This window comes from Malaclemys terrapin, chromosome 12 (genome assembly GCF_027887155.1).
Source record: "Malaclemys terrapin pileata isolate rMalTer1 chromosome 12, rMalTer1.hap1, whole genome shotgun sequence".
Lineage (NCBI taxonomy): Eukaryota > Metazoa > Chordata > Testudines > Emydidae > Malaclemys > Malaclemys terrapin.
In genome coordinates, this window is record NC_071516.1 from 23,261,576 (window position 1) to 23,273,386 (window position 11,811).

Below are 11,811 nucleotides of genomic sequence, written 5' to 3' on the forward strand. Positions count from 1 at the left end.
GACCGCTGTTGATCAGCTAACACAGGATGCTGCTGAGTGGCATAAGATTCTCTCTCCTAAGGAGTCAAATGACCATTCTAAGGGGTTCTTGTGGCTTAGGGAGCAAAACACGAAGTGAAAATTTGAACCAGAATTTAGTCTCCCTCTTTGTAAAGGAGTGAGCCTTGACACTGTTGGACTAACAAGACCACTCAACGTATTTGTCCTTCAGGGAATAAGAAATGGACTAAACTGAACTGAAACCTCCTTTGTGTCCTTACAAAAGAAGGGACTAAAAAATATAGTGGATTATGTGTTTACCCAGTATGAGTCCCCTCCCCCTTTAAATAATTTATGTTTGTGGGAAGAGAACCTCTCTTTCAACAGATTTCCTAGAAGAAGGAAAAAACTTTAATCATCTGGGCCAGAAACATTAAGACATTCATCAGAAAGATTCCCAATTCTAAGGAAAGTCAGTTTACTTTATGAGATGGCTACAGCTATTTAAATAAAGAAAAAAGTGTCTGCAGTGCTTTCAGCAATCCCATAACAAGTGTTAAAGACAAAAATCACTTCAATATAATACCTGGGTGTTAGTGCACCTCTAAAGACATCATCGTTTGTGCAGTTAATGCCTTGTTTTTCAAGATCAGTTAAAACTTACAAAAAAAAAAAAGAGCAAGCGCTACATAGATCATATTTCTTTTTAAAACTCAGATGTTATGGTTGCAATAGGGCCAATAACCAGTTGTTTGTTGCCATAAGTATCACAGTGCCTACCTTCTCCTGCTCAAGATCAACTCCTAGATTTCTGCACATTTTCAAAAAGTGGGGAAATGAAGCACGATCTAAAAGGATGTACACACTAACTTTCCGCTTGCTACAGGCTTCCTGAAGGTCTTTGAAGATATCAATGTCTGTGAAGGTGTCCATAACCACAGCAATAACCTGAAACAAATACAGAAGAAACCATTAGTTCAAGAAAACCTTGTGACCTATGTCTTATCTTTCTCAGCACCCCGGGGGAGATTTAGAAGGGGCAGAGGGTGTATGAATCAATTTAGCTTCCAAATTAAGTAGACCCCTGGTTGGTTTCCTTTTATTGATACCATATTCCCTAGACAAGTTTCCATTTTCCTTGCTACTTTTTTTAAGTGTTATTTTATTGTGACATAGTCAACCTGTTCGGTCATTCTGTAATATCCCTGGATATTAGAGAGATAAGGTGGATGACGTAATAGCTTTTATTGAACCAACTTGTTGATAACAGAAAAATCCCTGGCTGAATCAGGGCTGTATGCAGGGCCGGCTTTAGGAAGTGCGGGGCCCGATTTGAACAGTTTCGACGGGGCCCCGACAGGGATGACTTAAAAAACAAACAAACAAACAAAAAAAAAAAACACGTTAAAAAAAAAAAAACACTTGGGGCTTGTACTCACCGGGCCGCGCTCCTATCACTCGCTCCGGGTCTTCGGCGGCACTGAAGGACCCACCGCCAAAGTGCCGCCAAAGACCCGGAGCGAGTGAAGGACCCGCTGCCAAAGACCTGGAACGCCGCCGGGTGAGTAAAAATTAAAAAGGTTCCTCTAGCCAGGGAAGGGATTCTCTGCCACTTGCCCCCCACTCTGGGCGACCCTGCCACTGGGCGTGGGGCCCTCTTAAGCGCGGGGCCCGATTCGGGGGAATTGGTGGAATTGGCCTAAAGCCGGCCCTGACTGTATGTGCAGGCTCTACAGTGGGAAAGCTTTTTATATTGCTCTGCATCAGAGGTGAGAGAGGACACCATGATACTGAGGGATGGAAGGGTAAGGGAATGGGTTTAGGTTAAGCTAACAGCACTTCAAAGAGAAAACACATGGGTATTGCAGGTGTACTATACATCTGTTAGGTCTCAAATATGTTGCTTCACACACACCTAAAGTATAATGGGTACCTATTATAATCAATCTCTGCATATCATCGCTTCCACAAAGTCATACATAGTAAAATGGAAACAGATATTGAACTCATAGGATGATGGGAGTCTGCTTCTTAGAGTATTCATTCTGTCTTTGACACTTACCATTTGATAATGTATAACAAGAAAGTACACCTAAGATTCTTTGCTACACCATCCACGTGGTTTCCTTTTGTACACCTGGAATTGCAATAGCAGGAACTAGAGAGTCTGCGAATAGGGACTACATCTCTTTGGTTCATAGGGTGCAAATGACACAATTAAATAGCTGAAGGCAGGTAAGTGAATTGGGAAAGAGAGATTGCTGGTTGTCAGTCCTTTCTGTCAATGCATAAGTTACTCAGGAAAAGGAATCTTATATACATTCAGAATCAAGTACTGAATCATCACTTATCAGGGAACACTATCTCCGTATGTCTTTGCTCAGCAGCATCTTGCTCACTGTTTAATTATATTTGTTTTCTATGTTCCCTCTTGTGTATTGCATGACTTCATCTGCAAGGTTGAGCCACATAGGTCTTAACGTTCCTTCATTTCCCCCAACTCTAAATTGATCCCAAGACCCACCAGGGCAGGCAGGGACCACAGGTTGCTCTCCAACACCAGATGAGTGGGCTAGTAAGAAGCTTACTTAAAAACATTTTTTTTTTTAAAAATAAGTGTTTCACCACCAGCTTTCCACAACCAAATAGTTGACCTTTGATACCATTCAGCCACTTAATAAACTGAGATATGGGAATGGGGAGTAAATATCCAGTCCAAAACAGAACTTTGGCAAGATGGTTAATTCTTAGCTTGAAGTTTCTTACACTGAAGTACCCCAAGTTGGAGATGCAACATAAATGCAAACCGTTTTGATAGACACATCCTAAGTCAGAGATTGTGGGATTGTCCCCTCTTCCTGTAAATGTATTGCTTGAAGAGAAGGACTGCTTCAGTCCCAGAACTTGGAAAGGATCACTGACTTCACCGGGGTATCTGCAAAGGGTTTGAGTATGCAAGGAAAAGGAACTTCTCAGCACAGCAAATACCTTCACTGGTGTGAATTGTTTTCCCCTTTACTATCATTTCTTTAGATGAGAAGAAATACTGTATTGTCATTAATAGGGCTGTGGAGTGATTAAAAAAAAATAATCACAATTAATCGCATGATTAAAAAAATTAATCGTGATTAAATCACACAATAATAGAATACCATTTATTTACATATTTTTGGATGTTTTCTACATTTTCAAATATATTGACAGAACAAAGTACAGTGCTCAATTTATTTTTGATTACAAATATTTGTGCTGAAAAATAATTTTTTTCAATTCACCTCATACAAGTACTGTAATGCAATCTCTTCACCATGAAAGTTGAACTTACAAATGTAGAATTATGTACAAAAAAATAACTGCATTCAAAAATAAAACAATGTAAAACTTTAGAGACTACAAGTCCACAGAATCCTACTTCTTGTTCAGCCAGTCACTCAGACAAACAAGTTTGTTTACATTTGCAGGAGATAATGCTGCCTGCTTCTTGTTCACAATGTCACCTGAAAGTGAGAACAGGCATTCGCATGGCATTGTTGTAGCCGGCGTCGCAAGATATTTATCGTGTCAGATAAGCTAAAGATTCATATGTCCCTTCATGCTTCAACCATTATCCCAGAGGACACGCGTCCATGCTGATGGTGCGTTCTGCTTGATAACAGTGCAGACCAGCGCATGTTCACTTTCATCATCTGAGTCAGATGCCACCAGCAGACGGTTGATTTTCTTTTTGTGTGGTTCCCGCATCGGAGTGTTACTCTCTTAAGACTTCTGAAAGCATGCTCCACACCTTGTCCCTCTGAGATTTTGGAAGGCACTTCAGATTCTTAAACCTTGGGTTGAGTGCTGTAGCTATCTTTAGAAATCTCACATTGTACCTTCTTTGCGTTTTGTCAAATCTGCAGTGATAGTGTTCTTAAAATGAAAAACATGTGCTGGTTCATCATCCGAGACTGCTATCACATGAAATATATTGCAGACTGCAGGTAAAACAGCAGGAAACATACTGTTCTCCCCCACAGTGAGCTCAGTCAAAATTTAATTAATGCATTTTTTTTTAAACAAGTGTCACCAGCGTATCTGACATGTAAATACCTTGCAATGCCAGCTAAAAAAGTGCTATGTGAACGCCTGTTCTCGCTTTCAGGTGACACTGTAAATAAGAAGCAGGCAGCATTATCTCCCAAAAATGTAAACAATGTTGTATGTCTTGGTGATTGGCTGAACAAGAAGTAGGACTGAGTGGACTTATAGGCTCTAAAGTTTTACATTGTTTTGTTTTTGAGTGCAGTTATGTAACAAACAAACAAAAATACATTTGTAAATTGCACTTTCACAATAAAGCGATTGCATTATAGTACTTGTATGAGGTGAATTGAAAAATACTATGTCTCTTTTTTTATAATTTTTACAGTGCAAATATTTGTAATAAAAATATAAAGTGAGCACTGTAGACTGTATTCTGTGTTGTATTTAAAATCAATATATTTGAAAATCTAGAAAAAAATCCAAAAATATTTAATAAACTTCAATTGGTATTCTATTGTTTAACAATGTAATTAAAACTGCAATTAATCATGATTAATTTTTTTTGAGTTAATTGCGTGAGTTAACTGTGATTAATTGACAGCCCTAATCATTAGGGATCCCACAACATTTTGAACAAAGGAAGCATTATTAGTCTAGATGGCCTGGCCAAGATCCAGCTTGGATAATTACACTCTGCCTTCATAACAGATATCAGAGGAAGAAATCTAAGTAGAGATGTTCTTCAGTTCTCCTCTGAAAAACTTAAGTGAGACTAACTTAAGACTAGCCCCAGCAAAATCATAGAGCAGGTCCTCAAGGAATTCATTTTGAAGCACTTGGAAGAGAGGAAGGTGATCAGGAACATTCAACATGGATTCATCAAGGGCAAGTCATGCCTGACCAACCTGATTGCCCTCGATGATGAGATAACTGGCTCTGTGGAGACGAGGAAAACGGTGGATGTGATATATCTTGACTTTAGCAAAGCTTTTGATACGGTCTCCCACAGTATTCTTGCCAGCAAGTTAAAGAAGTATGGATTGGATGAATGGACTATAAGGTGGATAGAAAGCTGGCTAGATTGTCGGGCTCAACGGGTAGTGATCAATGGCTCAATGTCTAGTTGGCAGCCGGTATTAAGCAGAGTGCCCAGGGGTCAGTCCTGGGGCCGGTTTTGTTCAACATCTTTATTAATGATCTGGATGATGGGATGAATTGCACCCTCAGCAAGTTTGCAGATGACACTAAACTGGGGGGAGAGGTAGATTAGCTGGAGGGTAGGGATAGGATCCAGAATGACCTAGACAAATTGGAGGATTGGGCCAAAAGAAATCTGATGGGGTTCAACAAGGATAAGTGCAGAGTCCTGCACTTAGAAAGGAAGAATCCCATGCACGGCTACAGGCTGGGGACCGACTGGCTAAGCAGCAGTTCTGCAGAAAAGGACCTGGGGATTACAGTGGATGAGAAGCTGGATATGAGTCAGCAGTGTGCCCTTGTTGCCAAGAAGGCCAACGGCATGTTGGGCTGTATTAGTAGGAGCACTGCCAGCAGATCAAGGGAAATGATTATTCCCCTATATTCGGCACTGGTGAGGCCACACCTGGAGTATTGCGTCCAGTTTTGGTCCCCCCCACTACAGAAGGAATGTGGACAAATTGGAGAGAGTCCAGCAGAGGGCAACGAAAATGATTAGGGGGCTGGAGCACATGACTTACAAGGAGTGAGGGAGGATCTGATAGCAGCCTTCAACTACCTGAAGGGGGGTTCCAAAGAGGATGTAGCTCAGCTGTTATCAGTGGTGGCAGATGACAGAAGAAGCAATGGTCTCAAGTTGCAGTAGTGGAGGTCTAGGTTGGATCTTAGGAAACACTATTTCACTAGTAGGGTGGTGAAGCACTGGAATGGGTTACCTAGGGAGGTGGTGGAATCTCCATCCTTAGAGGTTTTTAAGGCCCAGCTTGAAAAACCCTGGCTGGGATGATTTAGTCGGTGTTGGTCCTGCTTTGAGCAGGGGGTTGGACTAGATGACCTCCTGAGGTCTCTTCCAACCCTAATATTCTATGATTCTACGACTACAGTAACTCCTCACTTAAAGTCGTCCCGGTTAACGCTGTTTTGTTGTTATGCTGTTGATCAATTAGAGAACATGCTTCAAAGTTGTACAATCCTCCCTTATAACGTCATTTGGCAGCCCCCTGCTTTGTCCACTGCTTGCAGAAAGAGCAGCCCATTGCAGCTAGCTGGTGGGGGCTTGGAACCAGGGCGGACCATCAGCTCCTCCCCCCTCCCCATCAGCTCCCTGCTCTCCTAAGTTCCCTGTGCGGCAGTCGCCCAGCAGGCCATCAATTGCCAGGCAGTTCAGCTGTCCCTCACCCCACTGCCATGTGCTGCTCCTGCCCTCTGCCGTGGAGCTGCTCCCGGGAGCCTCCTGCTTGCTGTGCGGGGGGAGGCTAATGTCAGGGTGTCCCCCTCTCCCTGCCCCCCACTTACTCCATCTCCATAGAACAGGGGGGGAACACGGGAGGGAGCTTGCTGGCAGCAGCTGCTGTCTCAACTTGCTGATCTACTTAAAAAGGCAAAAACAACAAGGAGTCTGGTGGCACCTTAAAGACTAAGTGCCACCAGACTCCTTGTTGTTTTTGTAGATACAGACTAACACGGCTACCCCTGATACTTAAAAAGGCAGTGTACTTAGAGTGGGATCAGCGTACTTAAAGGGGCAATGAGCGCATCTCTCTCTCTCACACACACACACAGGGTGCGTATCTCTGTCTGCCATGCTGTCTCCCCTCCCTCCATTTGTGCTGCCTTGTAGAGTGTGAAGCTGCATTAACAACAATGTGTTAACCCTTGAGGGCTCAGCAGAGTGCTAGTTCATCATTTAGCAGTAAGGCATTCCCTGGGAAATATCCCACCCTCTTCCTCCATCACCTCAACCAAGCTTCACAATCATCATTGCTGTATACAGTATTAAATTGTTTGTTTAAAACTTAACTACTGTGTGTGTGTGTGTATATATATATATATATATATATATATATATATATATATATATAGTCTTGTCTGGTGAAAAAAATTTCCCTTGAACCTACTCCCCCCGCCCCCATTTACATTAATTCTTATGGGGAAATTGGATTCGCTTAACATTGTTTAGCTTAAGGTTGCATTTTTCAGGCACATAACTACTATGTTAAGCGAGGAGTTACTGTACAAGCAGAAGGCTGCTATATTCCATCCTAGACGTGGCATGAGTGATCCCCAGGTGAATTATGTACATAGCACCCATTGTGCGTTAGACACAAGTTATCAGGTTTTATTGAAAAGACACACTGTGTGAGGTGTGATACTAAGGTGCCACAAGCATGTGTTTTGGGATGACATTACTCATAATTGCCAAGGTCCCTAGTGAGCTAGCCAAGGCCAATGAGTGTCCATAAGCACACGACACTGTCATTTATTATGCATATAACACATACCTTGCCGAAAGACTAGTTTCTAAAGTATGAGAGATTTTATCACAAAGCAGACAGGATCCCTGCCCTGAGGAGCCTCTCCCTTCCTTCATTCTCCTGCAGGATTGTAGTGATGGCCTATCCACAGAGGAAAGCTCACCACCACCATGAATGTCACTCACACGTTTCTACAAGACCAAATATTAAAGTAGTGATTTGTTTTTAAATGCAATAAATAATAATGCTAAAGTGCAGATTTCAGAATTTAATCCTAGCTGGTTGGAGATTAGGGGCCAAAGCCAGCGGGTCTTTAGTGCAACACCGGCGTCCAGGGCCAGGCTCCTAGTTCCCCGGGCACAGAGGAGCGTTGTGCAGCGCAATATCCCCCCGGGTTTCCCAGGACGCCCGGAGGAGGCGGCTCGGCTCGGGCAGGAAGGGGGCGCAGAGGCCGGGCTGGGGACTCACCTCTCTGGCCGAGCGGATCTGCCTGCGCACCGCCTCCTTGCAGCTGTAGATGGTCTCCCCGAAGCTGGGCTGGAAAAGCGCCTCCACGCGGGTGAGGCCGCGGTACGAGCCGCTGGAGAAGGCCGGCCAGCCCAGCTCCAGCACGGGCGGCTCCACGTCCGACTGCTCGGGGAAGTAGGTGAGCGAGGAGCAGTCCAGCGAGGCGCTGAGCGAGGGCTCGGCCGCCCCGTCCTCGGCCCCGGCCGGCGGCGCGGCCGCCTGGAGGATGGCCTGGATCTCGGGCTCCGAGAGGAAGCCGGGCACCTTCTCCCGGCGCAGGAAAGCGCGGAAAGCGGCCCGGCCGCCCGCCACCAGCTCCTCCAGCGCCAGCCGCTGCGCCTCGCTGTAGAGCTCGGGCGAGCTCGGCTCCCCGGGGGGCCAGCGGCCGGGCGCGTCCTCCAGGCACTGGGACTGGTTCGCCATGGGGAGCTGCGGCCGCTGTTACTAGCCCGCAAGGGTAGCCACTAAACCAGGCCTTTTATGAGGAGTTTTAAACCCAGCCAACGCCCCCTCACCCCAATTCTCCTCCACCTCCCACCCAGCGCCGGGCCCTGCCTCCTCCTCCTCTTGCACCTTCCCAGGCTGAAGGGAGCGACGGTCGTTGAGTTCAAGCGGCTGGTAGGCTCCCTAATGCAGGGCCGCCCAGAGGATTCAGGGGGCATGGGGCAAAGCAATTTCCGGGGCCCCTTCCATAAAAAAAAGTTGCAATACTCTAGTAACATGTATTTGGAAATGTAAAAATAACCAGTGAAATACATTCAAAAATTAATTTGTAATAATTTGAAAATACACAAAATATATTATTTAAAAATATTAAATGCTTTAATGGTATGTATACATTTGCAATTACATAATGGGCTGTCGCTGGGTGATGGTGATGGTTGGTGCCAATGGGCCGTCACTGCCTGGGGGTGGTGCTGCTGTTGCCCAGGGCTGGGTGGGGAGCTGGGCTCTGGGTCGGGGGGGGGGGGGGGATGCCCGGCTCACAGGGGCTGGACTCAGGGCGGTGGGGGGATGGTGTTGGGGGGTGCCCAGCTCAGAGAGGCTGGGGTCAGGGCTGTTGGGGGGATAGGGTCAGGGGGTGCCTGGCTCAGAGGGACTGGGCTCGGAGCTGGGGGTCAGGGCTGTAGGGGGGATGGGGGTTGGGGAGGTATCCGGTTCAGAGGGGCTGGGCTCAGAGCTGGGGGTCAGGGGGTGCCTGGCCCTGGCCCCCTTACCATGCTGCTTACTCCCGCCTCCCCCCCTCTCCCAGAGCTTCAGCACGTGGCATCCATGGAAAGCCCTAGACAGCGCTGCAGCAGCATGGCTCCACAGGACCTGAGCTCCCGCAGCTTGGCCCGGAGCCCCACCCCCTTACCCCGCGGCTCCGAGTGGGAGGAGCTCAGGCCACACCACTGCAGCGCTGTCCGGGGCCGCTCCTGGACACGGCGTGCTGAGGCACTGGGGGGGGAGCCTCTGACATTCTCATGGGGGCCCCTGCGGGGCCTCGAGCAAATTGCCCCACTTGCCCCCCCCTCTGGGCAGCCCTGCCCTAATGCCCCAGCTCACCTTGGTGGAGATACCCTGACTCAGGCTGGGCAGCTGCTGAAGCGGGCCAGGGAGAAGCAATGGAGAGTCTCTAACTCTACCAGTCCCTGCTTTCCTCCCACGCTCCCCACCTAGCAATCCCTTGTGTAACCCCATCCGCGCTCTCGGAATGGCTACCCTGCCCCACAGGGCTGTCAATGAATTATTGAAAACAGTTGTAGAAACAGAGCACATTCAGCACAGGAGACCTGCTACCAAAGCATTGCACTGATCTTGTCCTTGCCTGTAACCACTAAAACTGCATTTACAAAACCTGCATGGGGAGGGTCATTTTGTTTACTCTGATTTCTCATCCTCTTAACATGAAGGAGCCCTTCCAGACATGCGTCTGACGAAGTGAGTATTCACCCACGAAAGATTGTTCCAATACTTCTGTTAGTCAATAAGGTGCCACAGGACTTTTTGTCACTTTTTACACAACCAGACTACCACAACTACCCCTCTGATACTTCCAAAAGGTGGTGAACTCCCACTGCCCAGGTAGCAAGTAGCCAAAATAAAAGCAAGGCATTAGCCTACCCCACCCCCTTTTGCCAAAGGCTGTCTGGGTGAAAGCTAAAGCTTCAGAAGCCACAGCTGTAAGTGACGTTAACAGTCATTCTACCCCTTTTCTTCAGAGTAAACCATATCAGAGGAATGTTTGAAACAGCAAGAATAAACCCAGGGTCTCTTCCACAGCACTGTTCTTTCCCCCAAAAGAAATCTAGTGTCTAAAGAATAGGCTGTTATGAAGAGTAGAATGGCTATGCTACATCTTGATAACTTTGACTTCTTCCATGTGCTGTTTATGGTGGTTAATAGCACTAGAATTAATTCCTGCCTCCCCCCGTAGCTGGAAAATATAATCTAGATAGAAAATGTTTCATTAAGTGAATAAGAGTCAAAATCCCAAGTAGAAGGAAAGAACCAAAGATAAGGAAAAGTCATAATTAAGAAAACCCACACTGCAAATTCACTGTTTAAATTAATTTGTCAAGTAAAATTATTTCCCATCAGCAGAAAGTCTGTATAGCAGTATAATGTAACATTGTAAAAAGGACATGAAAGAAGGAAGGTTTTCAAATAGAGTTTAAAAAGGAGAAAAGTGCTACCCTAAACGAAGCAGGGAATAAATCCCTCACTTGGCTACTAAAGTGTGCATTCACCAGCTCTCTACAACCCCTGCAGTGGCTGATGAGGGGACTTCTGGCCACAGAGCCACCTTTTTTACTGGCTTAAACAGTGCTAGTGCAGCCAGGGCTTTAAAGCCAGATCCTCCTGTCCTCATAGTTGCGTAGTATGGGCGTGGTAGCATAAAACAATGAATTGTCAGCTTTCCCCATGGAGGGAGGTTGAAATGCACAAATAGCCACTTTTGAGCATAGGTATAGTTACCTCTACCAACAAGAATCAGACCAGATGCTGACATTAATAGAGAAATATCAGAGGGGTAGCTGTGTTGGTCTGAATCTGTAAAAAGCAACAGAGGGTCCTGTGGCACCTTTGAGACTAACAGAAGTATTGGGAGCATAAGCTTTCGTGGGTAAGAACCTCACTTCAGATGCAAGAGGTTCTTACCCACGAAAGCTTATGCTCCCAATACTTCTGTTAGTCTCAAAGGTGCCACAGGACCCTCTGTTGCTTAATAGAGAAATGTTACTGCATTTAACCAGCTTGTGTTGTAGACAAGTTAGATTTAGGGTACTGTATACCTTTCTACTGGCTGGCATAGGAGAGGATCCAGGAGGAAAGCTGGCTTGTTCCACCCATTACACACAAACTCACTGAAAGTGAGAACTCTGTAGTATATTTATGAGACCGGAAGTTACAGTTTTACAAAAGTGGAAATCAGATTGGCCAGTGAAGGTTCTGTCCATGCAGCTATCTGCTATTGTAGCTTGCAGAGAATAGACATCCCACAGTAGGTTGGAAAGATTTGGCTTCCTCCATCTCAGCATATCTCCAGGTGATCGAGATAGATCAGAATGGTAACTGTTCCTCACTTCTGAAAGATGTATGGAATACAGGTAATCTCTGAAATAGGGGCAGCAGTGTTAGAGGTATGGTACTTGCAAGGATTATACTTCCCCCACATCCCTCTGCCAATTGTTGTAGATTTCTAATTAAAAAAAAAAAAGTTTCTCCCTGCTTCTTGGTAAGAGAAAGACACACAAACATGAAACAAACTGTACTGGAGAATACAATGGAACTGGCAACAGACAAAGTGCTATCAGTTACCACACTTAAAAGAAATGGTTTTCCTTGTATTTTTCCTACTTAATTA

At 45.7% G+C, this 11,811-nt stretch overlaps 1 protein-coding gene across 1 annotated transcript in view; it reads right to left on the reverse strand.

Moving 5' to 3' along the window:
• The window catches only part of LOC128847004 (protein FAM83D-A-like), an 11,002-nt gene extending 2,259 nt beyond the window's left edge, over nucleotides 1-8,743 (reverse strand). Inside the window, exons 1-2 of the mRNA XM_054046323.1 lie at nucleotides 7,923-8,743; nucleotides 760-927 (exon numbers count right to left, since the gene is read on the reverse strand). Coding sequence (XP_053902298.1) covers nucleotides 760-927; nucleotides 7,923-8,384 — 630 coding nt within the window. The 5' untranslated portion in view covers nucleotides 8,385-8,743. The remainder of the gene's footprint in view (nucleotides 1-759; nucleotides 928-7,922) is intronic.
• Between the last annotated feature and the right edge of the window lie 3,068 nt (nucleotides 8,744-11,811).